The sequence below is a fragment of the Salvia miltiorrhiza genome, chromosome 4, assembly GCF_028751815.1.
Source record: "Salvia miltiorrhiza cultivar Shanhuang (shh) chromosome 4, IMPLAD_Smil_shh, whole genome shotgun sequence".
NCBI lineage: Eukaryota > Viridiplantae > Streptophyta > Magnoliopsida > Lamiales > Lamiaceae > Salvia > Salvia miltiorrhiza.
The window spans coordinates 37,216,699-37,242,276 of NC_080390.1; the positions used below are offsets into that span (position 1 = coordinate 37,216,699).

At 37.8% G+C, this 25,578-nt stretch overlaps 4 protein-coding genes across 8 annotated transcripts; 2 read left to right on the plus strand and 2 right to left on the minus strand.

Moving 5' to 3' along the window:
* Positions 1–1,027: 1,027 nt before the first annotated feature.
* On the plus strand, positions 1,028–3,240 carry LOC131021436 (dicarboxylate transporter 1, chloroplastic-like). Its single transcript, XM_057950621.1, has 3 exons — positions 1,028–2,391; positions 2,451–2,672; positions 2,748–3,240. Exons 1-3 carry the CDS (start codon positions 1,330–1,332, stop codon positions 3,108–3,110), a joined length of 1,647 nt encoding a protein of 548 aa, XP_057806604.1. The 5' UTR covers positions 1,028–1,329; the 3' UTR covers positions 3,111–3,240.
* A 13-nt stretch (positions 3,241–3,253) lies between these two features.
* On the plus strand, positions 3,254–7,683 carry LOC131023388 (uncharacterized). The gene is made up of 6 exons (XM_057952926.1): positions 3,254–4,164; positions 4,533–4,730; positions 5,248–5,340; positions 5,414–5,521; positions 5,600–5,857; positions 7,387–7,683. Exons 1-6 carry the CDS (start codon positions 4,129–4,131, stop codon positions 7,681–7,683), a joined length of 990 nt encoding a protein of 329 aa, XP_057808909.1. The 5' UTR covers positions 3,254–4,128.
* A 312-nt stretch (positions 7,684–7,995) lies between these two features.
* LOC131021437 (uncharacterized) lies at positions 7,996–11,477 on the minus strand. 5 transcript variants are annotated; one of them, XR_009100950.1, is made up of 5 exons: positions 11,143–11,477; positions 9,315–9,428; positions 8,615–8,980; positions 8,313–8,526; positions 7,996–8,242 (listed from the first exon to the last, which is right to left on the minus strand). XR_009100950.1 is itself a non-coding variant. In XM_057950623.1 (5 exons), the coding sequence occupies exons 3-5, from the start codon at positions 8,696–8,698 to the stop codon at positions 8,150–8,152; spliced, it is 396 nt and encodes a 131-aa protein (XP_057806606.1). In that variant the 5' UTR covers positions 8,699–8,980; positions 9,315–9,428; positions 11,143–11,477; the 3' UTR covers positions 7,996–8,149. The 5 variants fall into 5 exon arrangements, 2 of the variants coding, with proteins under 2 accessions (XP_057806606.1, XP_057806605.1); XR_009100949.1 differs by having other exon boundaries at positions 8,313–8,531; positions 9,315–10,964; positions 11,143–11,475; XM_057950623.1 differs by having other exon boundaries at positions 8,313–8,531.
* A 2,579-nt stretch (positions 11,478–14,056) lies between these two features.
* On the minus strand, positions 14,057–20,760 carry LOC131021439 (probable polygalacturonase). The gene is made up of 5 exons (XM_057950624.1): positions 20,102–20,760; positions 17,836–17,956; positions 15,775–16,023; positions 15,292–15,445; positions 14,057–14,606 (listed from the first exon to the last, which is right to left on the minus strand). Exons 1-5 carry the CDS (start codon positions 20,537–20,539, stop codon positions 14,081–14,083), a joined length of 1,488 nt encoding a protein of 495 aa, XP_057806607.1. The 5' UTR covers positions 20,540–20,760; the 3' UTR covers positions 14,057–14,080.
* Between the last annotated feature and the right edge of the window lie 4,818 nt (positions 20,761–25,578).

Consider the following 25,578-nt stretch of genomic DNA (forward strand, 5'->3'; position numbering starts at 1 on the left):
CAGCGACCATGTCTCATAAATTGAGACCGATAAACATGGTCTTAGGGGGTGTCTTAGAAGGTGGTTCACCTAAGACACACCCCTCTTCAATGCATTGTGTCTTAGAGGGATGCTTAGATTCTCATTTCTACAAAATTCACATTTCTACACTTTTATTTTTAAAATTCAAATTTTATTTAAAATTAAAATTCTACATTACAATAATTTAAAGACATAATTAAAATAACAAAAATAAAATAAAAATTACAATAATTTCCTAAGGCTCAACCGGACCAAAACGAGACCAAATATGCTCCTTCAAGTCCAAAGTGAGGTGAGCATGCATCTCCGCGTCTCGCATGGATGCTTTTCGTGCAACAAATGACGTTGTCGGGGTAGACCAGATTTTCGGCAAAGTAATCCGCGTGCAAACGTAGAACGCCGACTTCACGGTCCCGATGAATGTAGGCCTTCTTTGCCACTCTTCGTCGCCGACGACGAGGTTGCACATCCGGATCACCAATAGCTTGAATAATTTGATTAAATTCTTGCACAAGATTGGAAAGTTCTTGAGCACGTCGCTCATCCTCGTGGCTTGATGAAGAGGAAGACATTTTTTGTAGAGAATTTTTGATGTGGAGATGATTTTTAGGTAATGAAATGAATGGAATTGAGTTGGGATATATAGATAAAGTGGAAAAAAAAAATCAAACAGCTATACTACCGTTGGCTTCTCAACGGTTGATTTAAAAAAAAAAAAACAATTCAAACGGCTTTATTTAGAAAAAATTATGAATTTCGATTTTTTTTTTTCTTAAATGGGGACGCGCCAACCATTTCCTCTCTTTGCCCCGGGTCTTCGCCAAGACACGGCCTCGCATCAGGGCGGGTCTCCAGCGCAGCCACCCTCCCAGCACCCCGGATCGAGACTCCCTTCGACCCCCCCGGGTGGAGATGCTATGAGAAACTCACACATAGAATATATATCGACCTTGACTAATTACTAAAATAATAGTAATATAAAAATTAATACGAAAATTACAGTCTAAGAGATTCCATGAACAGAAAAAGACTAAAGTTGGATGAAAAAGGGTGGCTATCCATTGAGGAAGTTAGAGGCGGAGCCCAAATTTGCTACAAACTTCCAATCCGTAAAGCAAACTACAACCGGTCCCTCCCTCCCACACCATATATTCCAGCCTCCATATCCACCATTCGATCTCAATCCAACGGCCCAGCTTCACTCTCAATCACTCCACACATACATCCTCCAATCACTCATTTCACACACACACACACACACAAGCTGGAACTGGTAGCTGCTCCACCGCCGCAAAACGCCATCTCAAGATGGCGTCTCTGGCCCTCACTACCCCGCTAAACCCCCTCTTCCGCCCCCTTTCCACCCCAAAACCCCGCTGCCCCATATCCCTCCACCTCAAAAACTCTACCACCAACAACCGTCGCACTCACCATAATCCTCACAGCTCCGCATTCATCCTCCCCGCCGCGGCGCGCCGCAGGCTCATAACTGCAGTCTCCGCTTCAGCAGCAGCCGCAGCGCCGCCAGATCCCCAGCCGTGGCAGGGAGCCGCCATGAAGCCGCTACTCGCCACCATCGCCACGGGAGTCATCCTCTGGTTCGTCCCGGCACCTGACGGCGTCTCGCGCATAGCGTGGCAGCTGCTCTCCATCTTCCTCGCCACGATAGTCGGAATCATCACTCAGCCGCTGCCGCTGGGCGCCGTGGCGCTGCTGGGCCTGGGCACCTGCGTCCTTACGAAGACGCTCACATTCGCCGCGGCGTTCTCGGCCTTCGGCGACCCCATCCCGTGGCTGATCGCGCTCGCATTCTTCTTCGCCCGCGGCTTCATCAAGACCGGATTGGGCAACCGAATCGCCTACCAATTCGTGTCCTTGTACGGGAGCTCGTCGCTGGGGTTGGGATACAGCTTGGTCCTAAGCGAGGCCCTTCTGGCGCCGGCGATTCCGTCGGTCTCGGCCAGAGCCGGCGGCATTTTCCTGCCGCTGGTGAAGTCGCTGTGCGTGGCGTGCGGCAGCAACGTGGGCGACGGGACTGAGAGGAGGCTGGGGTCGTGGCTGATGCTGACGTGTTTCCAGACGTCGGTGATTTCGTCGTCGATGTTCCTGACGGCGATGGCGGCGAACCCATTGGCGGCGAACTTGACGGCGAGCACGATCAATATGCAGATTGGGTGGGTGGATTGGGCGAAGGCGGCAATCGTGCCGGGGCTGGTGTCGTTGATGGTTGTGCCGTTTCTGTTGTATGTGATCTATCCGCCAGCGGTGAAGACTAGCCCTGATGCACCGAAGCTCGCTCGGGAGAAGCTGGCCGGAATGGGACCCATGTCCAAGAATGAGATGATCATGGCTGCAACTCTGCTGCTTACGGTATGTTTACATAATGTGATTGTGAAGTAGGAGTGGAAGTTACATGGTTATCTCTGCAGGTAGGGCTGTGGATATTTGGGAGTATGTTGAGTGTGGATTCAGTTACTGCGGCCATAATAGGACTGTCTGTGCTGCTTGTAACGGGGGTAGTGACGTGGAAGGAATGTCTAGCGGAACCAGTTGCTTGGGACACACTTACTTGGTTCGCCGCACTCATTGCCATGGCCGAATATCTAAACAAATACGGTCTCATCTCCTGGTTCAGTCAAACTGTTGTTAAGGTTTGCTCTGCTCCTTCCCCTCATGTTTCATCTACTTTCTCCCACTTACATCTTCTTTAAATATATTTGTTGCAGTTTGTTGGTGGATTGGGGCTGTCGTGGCAGCTGTCATTCGGCATTCTTGTTCTTCTATACTTCTACTCCCACTATTTCTTCGCAAGCGGGGCGGCACACATCGGTGCAATGTTCACGGCCTTCTTGTCGGTAGCGAGTGCGATGGGCACGCCGCCGTACCTGGCGGCATGTGTGCTCTCATTCGTGTCCAATCTCATGGGCGGCCTTACTCACTATGGGATAGGATCGGCGCCCGTCTTCTACGGCGCCGGTTATGTCTCGCTTGCAAATTGGTGGGGCTACGGGTTGATCATCTCGGTCGTCAATCTCGTGATCTGGCTTGGAGTCGGAGGGATCTGGTGGAAGGCCATCGGCCTCTGGTAGTTTTTTTTCTGCCTACTTCCACATCTCTTTTCGACCAACATTTTACGGAGTTGTTTCTTTGCTGCATACACAAATTAATTTGTGGCGCATGAGTTATGAGTTATGACACACAAGTAGGATTTGTTTTCAACTTTTTTTATCCTTTGTCAGCAAACTGCAATATTCACTTATCGAACTATAATAACCATAATAATAATTAAAATTTGTAAGTGTTGGACTATATTACAACATTTTTCCTTACAATTTTAAAGATTTCTATAAAATATTTCTTTCATGAAGTTAATAAGATCAATATATGGAGTATATATATAGGGGTGGACTAACACATAAACATCTCTTAAACTAAAAATACAAACCATTTTCAATCCTTAAATTATCAAGACCTATAATTGATTCATCACTTTATTTGATGAATTCATGATTTTGAGTTCGAATCTCATATATAGCAAAAAATTTAATTATTGCAATTCAGATATTTACACAATAAATTTATATGCGATTTACATAAAATTCATATATTTACATACAATTTTTTTAATATTAAATTTCAACCGTTAAATTATGTGTAGATTAATGATTTAAGGGTTAATTTGCTATAAATACGCCAACTTTCATCGATTTTGAATTTAGACATGGGCTTGAAAATCTGCCTCACAATACATAAACTTTGCACCTATTTTAATTTTTGGCCCGCCTAAATTTGCCGGCTAAATTTCTTCTTACGTGGCAATCGGAAAATCCAACGTGTCACCCACATCCGATGAATGAAACTACACCGTTTAAGACACACTAAAACTACGTTTCAGTGGAATTTGAAGTTCTAATTTAGAGGGGTGAGCCCTAATTCGGAAAATTGTCTGTCCAAAAAAAGAGACGGTCTTCTCAAAAATTGGATGTCGTGATCCATCCTACACGAAATCGTATTGTGGGTGACAATGCAAAGGATTTCAAGACGGAAGCATGTGTGATTGTGAAGCAATATGCACATGTTCAATACAAATGTTGGAAGGATATTCCAATGGACATTAAGAGAAAAATGTTATCCGGAATGAAGGTATATTCTATAGATGCATATATCGTTTTCTTTTTAATTCTCTTTGATATACTCCCTCCGTCCTTAAAATAACTTCCTCTTTTTCCATTTTGGGACGTCCCCCAAATAACTTTCTCTTTCTTTCTTTCCATTTTTGGAAACCTACCCCACCACTAATAATACTTTATTTATTCTTACTTTTCACTTTTCACCACTCCCAATACTAATTATAACACTTTTCACAACTTCCAATAATAATTATATCACTTTTTCTCCACTATCAATACACTTTACAGCTTTTTATTAAAACCCGTGCCGTCCCCAAAGAGGAAGCCATTTCAGGGACGGAGGGAGTATTTAAAATGATAAAATTCTTCATTTTATTACAGCAAAAGTTTAATTTGGCCGACGATGTTAAAGTTACACAAGTGATTTTCCAGCAACTCAACCGTCAATACAGGAGTTATCGGCACAAATTACACCTACACTACCTTCAGAACAAAGGCAAAAGTGACAATCCTCCAACTGGAGTTAATCTTGAGGATTGGAAGACATGTATTGAATATTTTGAGAGCGATGCGTTTAAGGTAATACATTCTCTTCATTTGTTGTATTTATATTTGGTTGGGTATGATGATAACTTTGCTGTAAACTGGAATAACAATTTCATTTATTGTATTTATGTTTGGTTGAGTATGATGATGACTTTGGTAACAATAGTTTGTACCCATAATTTGTGGTCTCATTGGTGCATGAGAAGTCTATGTTTAGGATTATGTGGTTTTTTTTTTTTAGAAAATTCTTCAAGTATCGATCTGATAGAAAAAGGCATGTTCACGCTTGTGTTGCAATTTTCTAGTTTGTTTCATAGTCTGGTTGTTTTTTTCTGAAAAAAAGGCGTCTTGACGTTGGTGTTTTTTTTTTTCTGTATAAGGCCTTCAAAATACTACTAATTATCATAAAAACGTGGTCACGTCATTCTTTAAATTTTCTTCAAAATTTCAGTACAGTGAGTGATTGATTGTTGTTCTGATAGTTCAGAAATGAACGTATTCACGCCTTTTCATAAATTGTCTTCTTATGCTTAGTATTGCTCCTTTGTAGAAAATGAGCGATAGAAATAAAGAGAATAGGAAAAAGTTGCAGATGAATCATGCATGTGGAACAAAATCCATTGCACAATTTTGCAACGAAGAGGTACATTAATTTACATGCTTTTATATTTTAAATGCTTTCAAATACTTGTCATATTAACTAACTTATATATTAGCGTGATAATGAAACTGGAGAGGAGCCTAGTCGCACAACTGCATGGAGATTGAGCCGTTACAGTAATGCGAAAAAGGGATGGGTCGATGAAGCCTCAAAGGAAGTTTATGTGAGTGAATAGTTAATTATTGTGTGTATATATTTATTTATGAAAATTATACATACTAATATAAATTTAATTGATCAGGACAACCTTATGAAGCTGCAAACTGAAAACATTGAAGATGAGGAGGGTCCAATGTCAGAAGATGAAGCTTTCGTCAAGGTTCTTGGGGAGGAAAAATTGAGCCGACTTCGTGGATGTGGAGATGGATTGAAGCCGCCATCCAAAAGAGGAGAGATGATTAATCTTGATTTGCAAAAGGAGAATGAAGAACTGAAGAAAAAGAATGAAGAGTTGGCCTCCCGATTTGAGTCTTTAGAAGCTCAAATTAACAATCACCAAGTGAATATACAATCTCAAGTAGAAGAACTTTTGAGAGCTCAACTCCCTGCTATCATCCAAGGCCTAAATCAAAGTCAAGTCCCGCATTCTAAGTAGAGAAATATTAATTGATTAAATTTATCTTTTATTTATAGAAACACCTGATTTTATGCTATTTCATATATATATATATGCTTTTTCCTCAATTTTACAATTTCTTTTTGACTTTTTAGAGATAAGCGTGATCATGCTTAAAATTTCCAGCAATACTGATAAATTAACGTGATCACGTATTTACTTGAATAAGCTTCCACATCAATTTTGCAATTCTTGTTCTTATAGATAAATGTGATCACGCTATTTTTTAAATAAGCTTCTACATCAAATTCAGAATTCATTTTATATAAATAAATGTGATCATGCCCCTTTTGTTAAAAAAGCTTCTAATATTAAAATAATACATATAATGACGACGACAAGAGCATTAGTGACAAATTATTTATTGTTATTACACTATTATTGTGACCACTTTTCAATATTTTTTTGTTACTAAATGATTAAGATTTAGTGACAACAATTATAGTGATAATAATATATGTCACTAAAATTAACAACTATAGTGACCAAACAAACTAATTTTAGTGATGCAATAGATATGTCACAACAAATCTTAATTTTTGTGACAACAATTTTAATTTTTTTGTGACAATGATTATAGGTGACTATTAAATAAAATTTTAGTGACAAAAATCAATTGTAACTATATGACGAAAAATTTAGTGACGCTTATGCTTTTTCGTCTCTATAATTATATATATATAGTGACGATTATTACATGTGACTAAATGATATGATTTTAATGACGATTAAAGCATGCGACTATATATTGGTTTATATAGTGACGATAAAAAACATGTCACTAAATGAGAAAAATATTGTGACGACAAATACATTGTGACTATTGGCTGGACAATTTAGTGACGTTTGTATCATGTCACTAAATTACATAATTACAGCGACAACAATATCATGTCACTGCAAACAGAAACTATTGTGACAAACTTCAAACGTGGCTACAAATTTCAAAATATAGTGACAAAAGTAAAATCGTCACAATTTAATCATATTCAGTGGCAACATCATCCGTGACAATAAATAGATTTGCAGTGACAATATTTTGTCGTCGTCACTGTAGCTTTTAGCGACGGTTGATATAGCCGCGACTTACCGACGATCACAAAAGTTGTCACTAGGATGCTTTAGTGACGACTTTGACACATATAGTGACAAAAATTGTCGCCACTAAAACCCTTTTTTTTGTAGTGTTCCTCTTCATTCATACCTCTTCGACTGAATTTTTTTTGAAAATGGAATCATCTCTTCCACTTTGCATGCACAAGATCGAAGCTGCCACGAGGATCTCCTGGTCCAACGCAAATCCGACCATGAGATACTATGGATGCTCCTTAGGCCCGGTACTTTAATACCTGACTTTTCTTCGTTTTCATTTTTGTGTCTCTACAACTTTTGACCTAGGGTTATGTACATAGGATGGAAGATGTGGTTTCTTCCAATGGATTGACACAAGGTCAACCATACTTAAGCGAAACTACATTGGTAAATTGAAAAGGGAGAGAGATGAGGCCCGCGAGCAACTCTGCATCCAAACTTGCTTGGCTAGACAGGCAAATGAGGAGGAGGCTTGGGGCAAAGCTGGAGATATGACTGTTCTGAACCACGAATTGGAGGAGGAATTGGCAGCCTTGAAATCAAGGCGTTGGTGGCTGGAGAAGATGGTGACATTGGCTATGCTCCTGCTGGTTTTGCTTATTGTAATAGTTGCTTAGGGTTCTTGGTTTCTAGAATGTAAAAAAACCTTAGCTTGTAGTTGGAAGGAATGGCACTAGTTGTAAGCTTGTAGTTGGAAGGAATGGCAGTAGTTGTAAGCTTGTAGTTGGAAGGAATGACTTGTAGTTGTACTAAATGAATCAATTTTCAATGGCTAAATGATGATTCAAATGGTGGTTGTTGATCAAATAGCTTATGAATTTGCAGATTTTTACATTCTGTTGATTTTTACCTTCAAATTCAATATAATATCCTGCAAGTGCTTGTTGATTCAAATTAATATAGTTCATAAAATGGAAGTAATAACACAGTTGAATACATAACACAAATTCATTGAAGATTACATTCAACCACATTGTACCATAATTCCTACAAGAAATGAAAAAGTTGTCTCAAATCCCATAATATTACAGAGAATTCCAAACCACAATTCTTATGAAACCAGCACAATGCAGACTACATCTATTACACTCCATCATTCCCACTTTCTTGAGTGCTTGGGAGCTCAGATACCTTCTTTGGATTGATAAATATTGAACCTCTTTGTTTGGTTGAACCCTGTGAATGTCATACTAATTAGACTGTGTTTCATACTATTTTGAAAGAAAACTTATGCTTTAATCCTTACCCTCACATAGATGTTTCCTGACTCTGTCACCATTGTGCCAATTCCTTTCCTTGCAAGTGCTCTCTCCTTTGCAATTGTTTTTCTCACTTGGAGTGGGAGTGATGTGGGAGCTCGAGGGTTAGCCTGAGAAGCTGCATTTGTAAGGGAGCTAGTCCCTGTACCAGTTACTTGGCTTGATTGAGCCTCTGATTGAGCTTTAGCTGGTCTCCCTATTCTTCTCTACATTGAATGAATATTTTGATCAAATATTAGAAGTTAGTCACTGAAATAGAATTACAAATAGCTGTAAGTTGATATATTACCTTTTCTTTAGGTGGTGGATCACACTTCTCATTCTTGCATCCTCTTGTGTTGTGCCCCTGCTGCCAACACTTCTTACATGTCATTTTCAGTCCAAATCTTCTCAATTTATTTGGGTTGGTATGGTGTTTCTCATTATGCTCTGTTGCCCTCTTCCAGCTCTCTTAGTATATGTAGGTGGCTTAACCGGCCATCCATCTGCATGAGGCCACATCTTTTCTCCCCTTAATGGCTTGATACCTACCTCATATGCCTTCTTGTACCGCTCTATTGTGTAATAATCATGCACATATTCATCCACATTACCTTTCATGTACATAATTGAAGCAGTAGCATGAAGGTATGGGATTCCAGTCAATTCCCATGATCTACAAGAGCAGTGTTTGTCATCTAGACTGACAATGAACTTGTCATCATATAGATGGACCTCAAGCAACCCACCAACAACAACGTGCACCTCACAATATCTACTTTTAAATTTCATTTCCTCTACTGTTTTCCTAATCCTAAAACAAAGACTGTCATTCACATTCCCAGCCTCAGAAAGCTTTTTAAATTGTCTTTCCATTACAGAGCACCTAATTTCCTCACACATGGTTATTATATGCTTACCTCTAGACTTAACAATATAACCATTAAAGGTTTCACTTATGTTATTGTCCACCATATCACATTTACAATGAGTATTTATGAAAGCCTTACATAATTTATTAGGCTCCCTGTCCATGAAGTCCACATAGGTATATTTTGCCACACCCGACGTCAACTCCGCGCGAATACAACTCGACGACAGTAGATTCCGGTGAGTATCGAACCCTTCCAGACAAAAACAAGCCCCGGTTAAAGCTATATCATTCACAAAAAATCGAAATGAACAAATTGAATCTATAGTTGCAGATAAAAAATAACAAATTGAAAATAACAATTGGGAGACGCAAACACAATTATGGCGCTTCGATCTTCAAATATTTTTTCTCACTAGGGCATATGAGCGGCAGATAGAAGAATAGAAAATTTTTAAATCTGATTTTGGGGGTAAAGTCGCGAATTTTTTTTTAACTTAACACCCCATATTAGCTAACCAGGGGGCAGCATCGGTTGCGTTTCCTTGAGAAAATGAGGATTTAGCGCCGGGCATGCCCCTTTACATGGGGTTGCTTGTTTAATTTACTTGAAAATCAAACACGATTTTTAGCCCAGTAAAGGAAGTAATACAGCCATGACCAGGAAATCAAATTGGCCCTAACTTAATCGAACGAGAATCATTACAGCTTCATGATTAGTTGCTTATAGTGAAAAATCATCGTCTAACAATCAAACATAAATGAGAGCTCACCTTAAGATTTTAGGTCAAGACCTCTTTCTTCTACAACTACTTCTGCTTTTGGTTTACCATTCCAGGTAAATTAACCGACTGGTTTACCGGTTAATCGGAACCGGCTAAGCCCTAAATGCCTAACTGATAACCGAACCGGATAATGTACTGATTAACTGAATTAATCGATAAATTCGATGACTTTCAATTTCGCGAAGAAAACCGGTTAATCCGGTTAACCGAATTTAACCCGGATTATTGCAAAAAATTCGAATTTAATATTTGTAGGCACTAGGATTCGAAGTTTCGAACCCTTGTCCTTTCAAAGAAAGAATGAGGTCCTATCCACTCCACCAACTAATGTTTTATGTTTATTTAGAACAAAAAAATATTTTATACAGACTTGTAATGTTATATTTAAAAAAAAAGAACAACTCTAATAAATAAATTTCCAACCTAAGCACCAATTTAACCACAATTAAAGTAAACAAGCTAACATTAATCTCAATTCTCAAATCCTATCTAGAAAATAATTTGCTATAGCGGTAACAAGTAAAGGCTGAAAACAACAATATATAGCTACTTCACATGTAGATCGATAATATATATTATCTGCACAATATATATCATCTGCCAACACCAAAGAACTATGTAGATGAAGCTGAAAACTTCACAATAGTATCTACCTTTTCTTATTTGAATATTGAGTTCAATTAGTTAGCAAATTAGAAGAAGCTGAAGTACCACTCCAAGAGTTAAAAGATGTACTATCTATTTCCCATGACCAAGCACATGTATTCTAAACTAATTGGTTCTATTATTTTAGAATTAAAATTATTTATGCACTTTTGCAGTGTCGGGAATTGGGATCACTTTTGTTGATGATGCATTACATATTTACATGTTTTCAATACTGACATGTTCCTCCGCATCTGCAGGTTGAGAACAGAGTTTTTATGGTATTCTTCTCAGGCCAGCAAGCAAGGAAAAAATCTACAAAATTTGTGAAGCATTTGGAGCAAACTGCTACCCAGTTCCTGAAGACTCAATCAAGCAGAGGCAAATAACTAGAGATGTATGTTGCCAAATAGATTCGAATCACCAAAAGTAAAAGAATAAAATTAAAAAACTTGAATTAAAATCAAGAACAAGAAATATCTAAATGAATTGGGTGTGAGAATTGTGTCACTTGCGTCTGCTTCTTCCTTTTCTTACCTGAGGAAAGGGAGGTCGGACTTCGGAGAGGGAGGGCGTGAGGGGGCTCACGAGCAGATTCTGGGAGAGGTCGAGGGTGGCAAGATTCTGGCAGACGGGCGCGGCGGCGCTGGAGAGAGGTGAGAGAGAGAGAAAAGAGGGTGCAGAGGGAGATGGGCGCGGCAGCGCTGGAGATTCCACCGGCTCCGATGGCCTGTGGGACGGGACACCGGTCGCCAGAGGCAGACGGAAGGGCGTGGAGCTAGAGACAGGAAGGGCGTGAAGGGCGTGGAGATGTGAGAGTTGAGAGACGGGCTGAATCTGAATTCAAAATTCTGATTTGATGCCCTAGCCCTAAATGTATTACTTAATTAATTTGATAAAATAAATCGGTTAATCGGTTTAACCGACCGGTTAAATCAATTAACCGGTTAACTGGAAACACACTAACCGAAAATCAAACCGAACCGGTAAAAACTGATTATCGATTAATCGATAACTGATTTTTTCGGTTTGATTATGATTTTAGCCGGATAACCGGAACTGATTTACCACCCCTAAACCTCACACTACTATTACTACTACTGCTACTATTACCATAGAGGTAGGTTGGTGTAATATTTAATTGGATTTCCAACTATAGTGAGCTTTACATGTAAAGCTATAGAATATTTGGCTTATACTCTAGATCATAGAATAGAAATTTTATGCACTCTTAAAAAAACACTTAGCAATCTAAAGTTTCGAGTGCTTGAATGAACTTGAAGGTTTAGACATCGTTTAAAGACTTAAAGGTTATCTAGCTCACTATTCCCCATCGTGTTGTGCACAGTGTCCGCTTAGGAGTTATGCTCCCCCAACACCTTGCTCTAAGTGACACTGTCTACACCACAAGCGGGGTTGATTGCTCATGTCGAGTTCCTGCATTGCATAGTGTTAGCAGGGACGGAGCCGGGGGGCTAGGAGGGGCTAGAGCCCCCTCCCAAATTTTGAGTTTTTTTTAAATATATATAGATATATGTTTATACCTATTATAAAATAATTTTGTTTTATAAAAGAGTATTTGGTTATTATATTCTCTCATGTATACTTAATTTAAGGATAATTTTGTTATTTAAAACTATACTATAATCTATGAAATATTGTTTGTTATTATTACTATTATACTTGTCTTTTAATAAAAATGCCTAATATGTATGAAATGCTAAAAAAAATTATAATGTATTGAAACTAATTTGTAATATATAGAAAATATATAATCTATGAATATGTTGTTTGTTATGATTATTATTATATTTTGCTTGCCTTTTAATAAAAAATGTCTTAAATATACGGAACGTCCAAAAAAAGTTTTGTGATATATTGAAACTATAAAATCTATGAAAATATTGTTCGTTATTATTAGTATTATGCTCGTATTTTAATAAAAAAATACCTTAAATATACAGAATGCCCAAAATTTTTTTTTCTCGAGGGCTACCGCCCCCGAACCCCCGTTCAAGTTCAGCCCCCCCGGATTTAATTCCTAGCTCCATCCCTAAGTGTTAGGCCGTGTCGAGCACCTAAGAACCCCACGCTTTATGCATATTCCTTATCGACGCGGCCTTACGCGGATTAGGTGTTGTGTGTACACATAGCCCATCCATCATTCATCATTCCTTTGCACACGAGCACTCGATGTTGTGCCCCTTAGCACCGTGTATGCGGGCGCCATGCACCATGACTCCAACATCGTCTACTTTCCCGCACAATGTGTTGTGTAGGCGTAGTGCCCTTCGGAACCAACGTGTTGTGTACAGCTGATGGTTCCACACGTCCACTTATTGAAATGTAATGGTAATCGCCATAACTCTATCACTAAAAAGTAAATGCATGTCTCCCACTGCAATAACCGCCACTTTCGTAGCATCGTCCGATGTGATGGTAATCTTGCCTTCTCTAAGCGCCCTTATCTACAAGAATCCCTGCAAGGTGTAACAAACATGATCAGTTGTTCTGATATGTACAACCCAATATTGAGTTAAAATAGAAGCAAAACATGTTTCAGTTACTAAGACTGTAGGCAAACCTTAACATTTGGCCCCATTGACGCGCCATAATTTTGCCACGTGTCCCATTTTTGTCACATCAATAACACGTTAATTCTTGCTCTCACTACTCTTCTTGTTTACCTTGCACAAGACTTCCATCTTCTCATCTTTCGATGTAGAGAACATGGCATCAGGTATAACTTGAAGTTTAATGTGTAACATGACATTTTCCCTTACAATTTCTGTCCACAACTTGTGAAGGTTGAAGGACTTGTAATTGGCCTTGACACGAATAATCAGATCAATATATTCACTAGACAATGATTCCAAGACTATTTGGAATTGAACCACGTGGGAAATAGTAGTGTTCCCATAATGATTCAGTTTATCCAATAATCTAAACATCTCCTATGTATGATCACTGAGACACACAAAAGCTAATAATGTCAAAGTGATGCATTTAGCTTTCCAAATTACAAGACTCCTGAGTTTCAGCGTGGTTCCAAATTACAACGCAAAAAAACTTAGATTCGAATTCCACTGATGTCACTATAGATTTGATTCTATTCACCTAATTTTTTTAATTGTGATTTACTTTTCATACTAGTTTAAAGGCTAATTCATAAAAATAAGAGTTTACCTAGTACTCATAAAAAAAATCTCGATTACAATTTTTTTTTTATATATAAATTAACAATATTAAATAAAGAGAATTTTTTTGACACCAAAAAAAGGAACAAAAGAGAAAAAAGATGAGCGAGAGAGTAGAAAGTTTGAGCGTAGCTTGATTAGCAATGTTAAAATGTAGTATCAACTAAGTATAATCAGATTAAGTATTTCGTATATACAACAGGGGAATGTAAACGAGCATGAGATAGAAAATGAAGAGGTTCCCATCTTCAGAATTGGGCAGAAACATGAAACAATTCTTAGAAATCATAATCAATATCTGATACATTCTGGGAGGGCGATCGTCTAATCAGGTGGCCTCCCTCGTCATACACATCCAGGTTGTCACAAGGAGCAGGAAACACTGTTCCTACAACACGTCCTTGCACAAACGAGCACTGAAATATGTGCTTCTTTTTGTAGGTTATTCCTACCGACATGTCCCTGAAGCTCACATTTCTTAGAGGGATCTCCTTGCTTCCGTGGATACGAACCGGCACGCGCACCCCTTCGCCATGCACCGAAGTGTAGCTTATGCCCTCTACCACCGGAGCCGCATCCCTGTCGAACTCCTCGTCCGGATGTTCGTTGTAATCTGTCTTGATCACAACCCCCACACGAACGTTGTCAAATGTCAGGTTCCTGTATGATATGTTCCTGATGTATCCTCCTCTCCCGGGAGCTGTTTTGATCCGTACGCCACGCCTTGAGCTCCACACATGGACGTTCTCAATGGTGATGTTCGACACGCCACCCGACATCTCACTGCCTATTGATACACCAGCGCTGTCATTCACGAAAGTATTCCATTTAGAATCCTCTGATGTATATCACATGGATCTATCTGAACTTAGATGCAGATTATCCTAGTAACAAGGAGAGTGGTCGTAGTTTGTGTCTTGAACTTCCAACCTTTTCCAAAATATTTCTTCAACTTGCGTTTTCACTTCGAAAACCCTCAACTTTGGATTTTTTTATTTTATTTATCTAGAATCTAGCAATGAAAATGAGCTACCTTGCCGGGTTCTTAGGTGGATTCTTAGGGTTTAAGATTATTTTCACAATTTTATACTCCCTTCGTCCCATAAGAATGTGCACTTTTTTTCCATTTCGGTGCCATTTTTCGACACTACCCCGCCACAAACTCCTTATTTCTTACCCCTATTTTACAATAAAGTGGAACACCCTTTCTCCACTCCAAAGACACACACCTAACATTTATTAAAACTCGTGCCACCAACAATCATGCAGACTCTTATGGCACAGAGGGAGTATTAAATAATGCAAATTCTAGTTAGACGGCCCATCCATTACTGGATACTGTAAGGCTGGACATAAATCAATTTTTTTCCAAAATTGAGGGTTTTTGAAGTGAAGGCATAAGTTGGGGACTTTTTTGGAAAATGCTGAAAGTTGGGGACACAAACTAACAAGAATGTCCAGAAAATATTTGGAAAAGAAATTGTTTTACCTGACCATGGAACGAATGACAAGGTTCCGAATGGTTATGTTCGTCGAAGGACGCCCATAAGTGATGCCGTACTGATCCCAACCGCTTTTTATGGCAACACCATCATCCCCGACACTAATGTAACAGTTCTCAATAACCATATCTTCACATGAATCTGTTGTCCCAAGTCAAATCAACCCACTTGAACAATCAGAAGAACTGATTCTTGCATAAAGCGTTCCAGAGTAGAGATATAATCATATAGTTCAGATAGGCAAAAAATCAACATTGATTATTTGTTATCTTCTCCGTCTATCATAAGATTTTGACCTCTAAACCTCAAACACCTCGTTAAGTCAAAGTTATGTGATCTTATATCTAGAAATATGATTATCATTGTCACAAATCAACAAGAAGTTCAATGAGTTACGACATTCTATACCAACTATATGCAACTCAATGTACATTTCAAAATAGAAGAAAAAATTGTTGAAGTAAGTTTACCAGGATCTATGCCATCAGTATTTGGAGCTTCAAAGATGGGTGCCAGGATTGTCACATTATTTATAGTCACATTCTTGCAGTCATATGGATGAAGAGTCCAGAAAGGAGAATCGCGTAACGTTATATTAGATATCAAAATATCAGTGGACCACATAATCTGCACAAGTGGTCCTCTGGTATGATTAAGAAGCTTCCGGCGATACTTTTTCCACCATGTTTGACCCTGGCCATTAATGGTGCCATTATGCCCTAATACAGATAACACAAGCAGATATTCGAATTAACAGTATAATAACTTCTACGTAAACATTTGCTATAGAATAATCTGAGCAGACATAAGGAGCTACACAGGACAGTTCAAACAGATTCCATCAAACAACAAAGTTCAAATAAGTTACAAATTTTCCTTTAGTTCATAACAGGGCCATATGCACAACCAAAAGGACTGTGAAGAAGAACATGGGTGTCTTTGTAGGAAACAGAAAAATAAAGCACAGAGTGTAGAAATGCGGTCTCAATGATAAGACTGTGGATGTGCATAGCTGAATATAAATTACACAGAAATGTAAATATAGGCCAAAGATTAATTGAGGTGAAATAGAAGTGGATGTTAATAAATAATAGGCCAAAAATAATATATTTATAAACAACTCAGTCTATTCTGATAGAGGTAATTCTACAATCACCACAGGAGTAGTAGAGTACCTTTGTAGGTTTAAGTTTTAGAGTCCAGAGAAACAACAGTTCAAATAAACAATAAGCCAAGAAGAATGATCACTAATAACAAGTGTCTCAAAGAAACTACAAAATCAGAAGAGAACTCTTTTGCCAAGCATTAACCACCACAATTGATCGAACAGAAATCCTAGACACGTCACACATGTTCCCAGATGAGAAGACCTCTTTTATTCATTAGCACATACAAAGCTCATGAAAGAAGCCCATAGACCCAATCACTAATAACAACTACCATAGTAAAATAACATCTAAACAAAGAATAAAATAACAACGTTAGAAGAATTGGCAATGGTCTTCAGCACTGTTAAAGGCATGCCTTCAACCACCAACGATAGACTCTATCCTCAACAGTTATCTTATTATAGGAACTTCATGTACAAAAATAATAGGGTTAATTGCTAAAAAAGCATCAAATTTAACCTGATTTTGGTTTTAGACTAATTTATAAATTATTTCAATAATAGCATCATTTTTCAATTCGTAGCAAAATAGAGATGTTCAAAAATTTTCGAAGGCCGAAGAAGTGACTTGGGCATGCTTTATTCCATGTTGGCAGGAAATTTGTTTCACAAACTAGGGCACCATTAAAAAAAATACTAAAAAATTCACACCACATCATTTTTACTGGTCGTGAATAATTTTTTATGAGTCTAGACTATGACAAATCTAGAAGCGGTGTTACTATAGCAACAATTCATAAGACTTGTCTAAAACCAAAATCAAGTCAAAGTGGGTAATTTTTTTAGCAATTAACCCAACATAATAATTCTTTTTTTATTCTTTTCAGAAATATACAGCTTCAAATAAAACAACCTTCACATTTTGAGGAATAGAATGAGGAGTTAAGGAAGTTATTATTAACCTTAATAGTTTTATTAGACCTGGGTCCTCCCCATCCCTTTAGCTCAGAACTTTCAATTTTACCAAAAGTCCTTGCTCGATTTACAAATGCATACCGACAACTAGTATGTGCTTGTGAACCTTGGGGAAAACTACTCCATGCAACCTCAAGATCCTCAGAAAGCTAGAAATATTCTACGGACTACGGAGAAATAAATCAATATGATGTGGACACATTTGACACAGCAAAAAGAACACTGAAGACCTTATTCTTGACAAAGAGATGCATAGTGCATTTACTTGCAATTCTTCATTCCCAATTCTTTCTGAAAAACACGATGGATGAATTCGTACTCTCCTATTCACAATCTTACTAGTTACCAAAAGATCAGTTGACTCAGATTTAAATTCTCAGCCTTATAACTTCTGTGAAACACTCAAAAACTCTAGAAAAAGTGACAGTGAGTTTATTTAAAAGCAAACCTGTAATTACAACATCTCTGAGATTTTGTCCATGGATTAAACTTCCATATCTTGGTCCTGGATGCTCTCTTCCATATCCATAAGAAGGCAGTGGAGGCATTAGAGGCCAGTACTTCTCATCCTATCCAACATTAAGATGAAAAACAAAGAAATGAATAATGAATTTTCAACAATTACAAATATCGAGGCTTACGCGGTTCATTTAATTCTCAAGCAGCCATGTCTTGTAAGCATGATATATAGCTGTTTCAAAGAAAGCAGGTAATATCAGTACCCAAACAAAGTTACTCCAGCCCCAGATATGTCCTTTCTACAATACAATCTTTGGTGAGGTAATATTTTCAGCTATATCAGCACTGCTATGTCAATCTTATACGGCATTATGCCATAGTTAATGATCAGTTCTCACGGTCAATCTTAGACAAAATCAGTCAAGAAAAAGCAATTGGGAACTTCAAATCTTTTTGCAGCAAAGCAAAAGAATAAATCTTCGTTGTAATGTATACTATTATTTTGGGCTGACTGGAAGTAAATCATTGTAACTTACGAAGGTCAACTAATTCCAAGACCAATCTGTATAGGAGTGTTAGGATTATATATCATTCTGTGGATTTATTCCTTTCACTAATGTGAGATCATGTATAAACTTGTACTTTTTTCATTTAATATGAGAACAGAAAGACTTTCCGCGTGTTTCTCCCATAGAAATTCCTTCTCTACTAATAATAATTAAAGATGGAGACATTTTTGGTTCTTTTGTCTTTTTCCTTTTGTAGGCATTACCTAGGCGATCTTGATACTCTTTTTCTTATGTCCATCAGGAGCTCAATCAAGTGAAGGATTGAAGGGTAGCATCCTCTCTCTTTAGTCAGAATATAAATAAATAAGAAGATAAATTATGACCAATAGGAAGCATATAGCAATCGCTTGTCGTCCAAGCTGTTTGCCACCCAACTTATGTTGGTAGACAAGATTTTCCGTATCAGTCAAAGTTGATAAAGACAAATCTTGATGACTACTGCAGCAAACCACGCCATAATAATAGCACTTGCAGGTTGATGCATGGAAACCAGCAAGCAGAGAGAAAATTTCCAGTTGTTGAAGGTGATATGAGTCCTTAAGTATAAAACAACTAGTCCACTGGAGTTCAGGTATTCGTGATTGTGATTGAAAATTGGTGAATATACGATTAATTTGAAGGCTTTATATGGAGTCTTAAATCTGATCATATGACTAGGCAATAAAATGTGTTTGTATCATAACTAAATATCCTTTATTCCTCATCTTAAGAGTAAGGGCTGTACATGGTAGCTTTCTACCTATTGCTCATATCCTGCATGCAATGGGCTGTTAAACTTACCAATCTTCAGTTGCAACAATCCATCAGCAAACCCAGGCTTCTGTTTTCAGATAGCCATTTTGAATCTTGTTGTATAATTCAGGAACATGTTTCAGAGAGAAAACAATTATACCTAAACCAGATTGTTTCAGAAACTTCAAAGGTTTTAAGTGGACAAATATTTTTCACAAAATTTATTGATGGTGTGATGTTATCACTGAACAAGAAATATGAAGAGGAAAGGCTATCTTTTATTGTGTGAAACATAGTTTAACTCAAAATTTTCAAATCCAAATTTTAACAGAATGTATTCCAGTAAGCATTTGAACTGTTCTAAGGGAAAAAGTCATTTAAATCATTCAACACGCAAATCAAATTCCTAATGGATCCCCCTTTCTTTGTTCAATGGCAAGCGCAGCAAAGTATTTGATTCTATTACAAGTATTTGTAAGATGTCCAATGGCAAGCGCAGCAAAGCTTATGAACATAACAGGATGGATTTGATTCTATTACAAAGAGATGAATTTAAATAACTTTTATTTATCCTGTGTACATGTTATTACTGCTACAAAAGTCATTTGCATCATAAATCTGCCAAGTTACAGACCATTGTTTTGCAAACAAAATTCCAACAGAAATGTGTTAAACTACAGCCCTCCTACATTATGTCAAATGTATGTAAATTGTTGTTATAAGTAACTCAAGCGAGAATATTAACCTAATTTTGGAATAAGGGAGTGTACATAGTCAAATTGTTAGCTGTCAAGAATTTCAGCTAACTGCAGAAAAATTGAGCAAAAATGGTTTCATGTAAGCATAATAACCCTAGAAACTAACTATTATTCCAACCAATTAACAGAAAAATGAATTCATAATGTCAAAGATGGAAATCGATGAAATGGCAAAAAAAATAAATGATGAACTCACATCAATTCCAAGAATAACAGCACCTTCAGCGAGAAAGAGAGTCATATGACTGGTGAGATTGAAAGGAGCCGTCAGCCAGTTCCCTGGCGGCACATTGAGCTGGCCGCCGCCGCTTCTCCCGAGCTTCGAGATCGCCCTCACCGCCCCCTCAAACGCCGCCGTGTTGAGCGTCACCCCGTCCCCCACCCCTCCAAAGTCGGTAAGGTTATACACCGAAGGTCGGAGCTTCGGGAGCTCGCGTGGAAGCGGAAATGGCCGACGGAAAATGAAGACAGCGGCGGCGGCGGGCGTGGTGTCCCGCTGCCAGTAAAAGAGGGTGAAGAAGAAGACCATCCAGAAAAAGGTGATGAGGGTCTTGTGGGTGGAGAGGAAAGTGACGGCGGAGGGGATCCAAGAGCGGTGGTGGACGGCGTTGGGCTGCCCGACCGTTTCCACCATTGGATTGTTTGGTGAGTTGAGTTTGGTGTGGGGAATGGTGGTTGTAGGGCGGTGTTAATGGTATTGGGATAATGCATATGAGCACAGAGTGGTTGGGGTATGCGGCAGTGGAAGGTGGCGAATGGCGATCAATCACAGATCATGTCTGGGAGAGATGGAGATGGAGGAGTACATTGCAAGGTAAGCGACAGTCTTTCAGCGCATCATCTATTAATATAGAACAACTTCTAACACGAAAATAGGAAATATTTTAAAATATTACTTTTTAGTTTATTCTTAATTAATAGATGAAATTTATAATAATAATAATAATAATAATAATAATAATAATAATAATAATAATAATAAACAATTTAACGTGGTTTAAAGAAATCCTCCTATGTCCACATGCCTGAGTTACAGGCGAATCCACTAACTTCAAATTCCTTATTTTAGAGCTGAAAGTCAGATGATCAGTCAGTTTCCTTAAATTAATCTATGAGTTACGCGGCTGTGACCTCGATTGCTTTCGATTATGTAGAGGCTAAAATCTACAATTGAAGATGACGTCAGCACGTCCGGATCGATTGGGCACTAGCAACCTGTCAACACAAGAACACGTAAGAACTCTAAGTTGAGCACCGGGAGGGGGTGTCGACTGTAGAGCCTCCGACGCTCAAGTCAGTAACGGAATAGTAAAGCGAAATGATAAATGAAATGGAATAAGAGAGAAAGATAAGTTGGAATGAGTGGTTATTCCAAGGTGTCGGTGGCGTCGAAGGGTGAAAACGGTGACGGCGGGTTGTGATAATGGAAGGTGAGAGGCGGAGATAGGCCAAGATGGCTATTTTCGATTGGGAAAAGCAATATGTGTGGTTGCAGAGTAGAGAGCAAGAAGGATTTTTCGTGTCCCCTTTTGTGATCTAGTCGGGCTGTTTATATAGAGGGCGGCCAACCGTTAGGGTTTCTACAGACCGGCCTCATCTAAACCCCTATCTCCCAGGTTGTTGCGATTTGGACGGGATTATAAAGATTTACCCTCTTCATTGCGTCAGCTTGGTGGACGACGTTTTTTAGGGTTTGACGACTGGGAGACGTCTTTAGGGTTTGACAGCTGGGTTGATGGCACCCTTTGTGACGGATGTGTTGATCTGTTTGACTAATTGGGCTTTTTAGGATTGTGTCAGGTTGGCGAGCTATCCTGATGGGCTTAGACTGAGTGGGAATTATTTAACTTGACTGTTTAGACGAGTTGGACTTGAAGTGGGATAGTCAACCTGGGTCGGTCCAGGTTGATCTCGAGATAAATATAACTTGACTTATCAGGCTGGGCGAACAAGTTTTCTTAAGTAATTGGGTCAGCCCCGTTATTGATCTGAGTTGGTTCGAAGTTTGTCGGGCTGGACTGGCCGGGCTGTTTAGCTCATTGGTCCAGCTTGGAATGTTAATTGGACTTGAGCCAAGTTGACGAATTTTGCCCACTACAGATTACAATTTCAGTTTTTCAGACTACTGATTAGTAGCTTACTTGATGACTATCTTCTAACAACTAGCACTTATTTTTTACAACGGGTGAGTATTTGAAGGGTTGTTTTTTCAACTTATGAACACACTGTTAAAGTGAAAAATATAATGAAATTTTCAGTATGTACGAATCTAAACTTAGGATTAAGAATGTAAATCACATGGACACTAAGATAATGTTTGTAGGAAATCTCTTGAAGATCATATCTGAAAATCCCAAAAGACAATACTTAAACAGTCGTAGAATTCCCTTATTCAGAAATGTGTTGAGTTCTTGAGAACAAGAAATAGAGCTTGATTGTTTTATGATTTCAAATGCACAGTGCTTTTGGTAGTTCCTTCGCTGGACGTAGCGGGTATTTATACACTAAAGATGAATTAGTTCAGCTGGAGAGAACAACTTCAAATCGTCGGTTGCATATACATTGAAATCTTCTTGTTTGACCCAATGAATAACGTTTTTTGAGATTCCGCAAATTCGTACGAGGTAGGTCCCAACATCCTGTGAAATCCTCGTACTTCATGTGTTATTACTCCAGATTTGACGGGATCTTCATTAAATTCCATATATTTTGCATTAAATATCTGTCATTTATCTGATGTAGCTCGCAGGTTGACTTCGCTTTAATTATGTTAACTTAGGGTTGATGTGGCATATTTATCAGTTAGGGTTCCATCAACGTCCTTAAGTCGTTGTGTATCAGTTTATATCAATTCAACTAATATTTTTAAAGTTCAGTGAGTCTTCTACTCTTATGGAATTAGAACTTCATGCACTATAAGTAGAACACATCTGCTGATCCTTCAGGCTGAGTCCAGTAAACACAAAAAACAAATTCCCTAAGAGTTGAACTGCAATCTACAAGATACAACCTTGATATATAATCATCAGGAAGAGATTTTTGTATCAAATCAAAATATGTATACAAATTTTTCAACAATAATAAATAGACTAAAGAGAAAAAAATCTACCAAGTTTGGATTATTTGGGCCAATCCAAGAATTAAATATAATCAATAAAGACGGGCCTTAATATTAATTGATTTCTTATGTCCAACCTATGAAATAAATAAATTAATAAATATTAATTCATTTCATTAGAGAACTAATACTAACTTACCCTTTTATTTGTGGTTTGAATCAGGACTTGTATTAGACTTGTCTAATCTCTATATTTAAGATTATAGATATCCATTAATTAATTAATTAAAATTACTGATAAGGTTAAATTAACTAACCTTTTATTAATTCCTTAAGTAATACTTTCTTCTGTCTCAATTTAATAGGCCACAAGGCTTGGGCATGGATATTAAGAAACAAATAATTTATAATAAAACATGAGAGAGAAAATAACTTTTTTTGAAGATATATTTATCAAAAAAGTAGGAAAGAGAAATGAAGATACTCTTTTTTTTAAATAAAAAGAGAGGTAATTATGTGTGGGTCACAATAACATATGGTTTAAATAATGAGTTATGTAAGGTTATTTGTTAAGTATTGACTTTCCATTTGAGAAGTGACCTATTGAATTGAGACATCTAAATAAAGAAATGTGGCCTATTGAATTAGGATGGAGGGAGTATCACTCAACATTATTATTGTACATGAACTTAATTAACCTACATTAGTATAATAGACTTATTGATCTCCTCTAAGGGATATCATCATTCTTAAACGGATACAATTTTCTAATAGAAATTATCAAGTATCATACACAAATTGGTTTGAGACGGGTAAATGACAGTCACCAGGATCTATAGTTCTTTTCACAACTCACCGTGATCCTCAATACGTAAAATGTATCAACATATATGAATCACCAAGATAAGTCGTCATTTACTTTTTATGTTGCAACTTAAGCCAATAATTTGTCCTCGAATTATTTTGATTGCGATTTATTATTTATATCTCATTAAGGTTAATCCCATCATATGATGTTTCGTGATCTACAACACACCATATGATCTACTTATATAATGAGATAAAACGATGTATACATGTAACCGTAAACATTTGAGATATAAGAACAAAAAATGATTAATCAATATAATTATATTCAAGTATGAAACGTATTGCTTTCAATATACAAATTCAACATAATGAACTAACTAATTTGTTGCCTTTTAAATATCTTGGTGTCCCTTTATCATCAAAAAAGTTAAGTGTAGTATAATGCCAACCACTGATCCAGAAAATCTTGACTAGAATTGATTGTTGGTCTGCAAAGTTACTATCTTATGCTGGAAGGGTTCAGTTGATTAAGTTAGTGCTATTTGGCATACAAACTTATTGGTGTAAGATATTTCTCCTTCTTCAGAAAGTTATAAAATTGATACAGGCTGCTTGTAGAAACTTCCTCTGGACTGGAAAATCAGGTGCAACAAAAAGAGTATTGGTAGCATGGGAGCAGATGTGCCTCCGTAAAACAGCTGGAGGTTAGTTACTCCCTGATATAAGAATATGGAATAAAGCTACAGTGAGTAAGCTCCTTTGGAACCTAGCTAAGAAGAAGGATTGTATGTGGATAAAATGGGTCCATGGATATTACATCAAAGGTCAGAACATCAATACAATGCATATTCCAACTCAAGCTTCATGGATAATTCAAAAAATCCTGAGTTCTATTGCTCGTTTCTTTAAGAATACTTCTGGCTCTAATACTTTGTTTCAGGCTAAATTCTCCATCAGGAAGCTATATTTGGAAATGCAAGGAAAGGCTCCAAGAGTGTCATGGCACATGATGATTACAAGAAACATTGGTCCTCCGAAGTTCATGTTTATAACTTGGTTATCTATTAGGAAAAGATTGTCTACTTGTGATCGTTTGGAGAAGTTTGGAGTTCAATGTGAGCAAAAATGTTGTCTCTGTTTACAAGAAAATGAGTCCCATGACCATTTGTTCTTTAAGTGCCCTTTCTCTTCGATGGTGTGGAGGCAGATTGCTGATTGGTGTGGGTTTCATACTTAGGTATATGAATGGCAGGATGAGCTGGAATATATGAAGACCCAGTGCACAACCAAATCTGGTAAATAGTTCATTTACAAATTGGTTGTATCCACGGTGGTGTATTGGCTTTGAAAAGAGAGAAATAGAAGAAAGCTTTGTGATGAGAGTAGTACAGTGGAAAGAGTGGTAAGGCAGTGTCAATTATCCATTGCCACAGTAGGGATCAATATGACAAATTGATGCAGTATTTGAAGTCATAGAGGTTAGAGTAGATGATAGAATTGCGTAGTTTGTTGGATTGTTGGTTGTAAAGTTTTGCTTACACTGCTTCACTTGGTAATAAAATTCATTAAAAAAAACTAACTAATTTGTTGTCTCCGCGAGGGAGGAATTTTTTGTTCACTACGATAGAGCCGAAGAGGGCTTCCACTGGGTGTCCCCAAACCTACATTACCACATAAACAAGGTGAGAATTAGGTTTTTCGATGTGATAGAAATAAAAACAGAAATTTGTGAGATTAATGATAATTATTACTTAAATGAGCTCTTATCGATTTTGTCCCACACTATGAAATTATGCTCGAGGAAG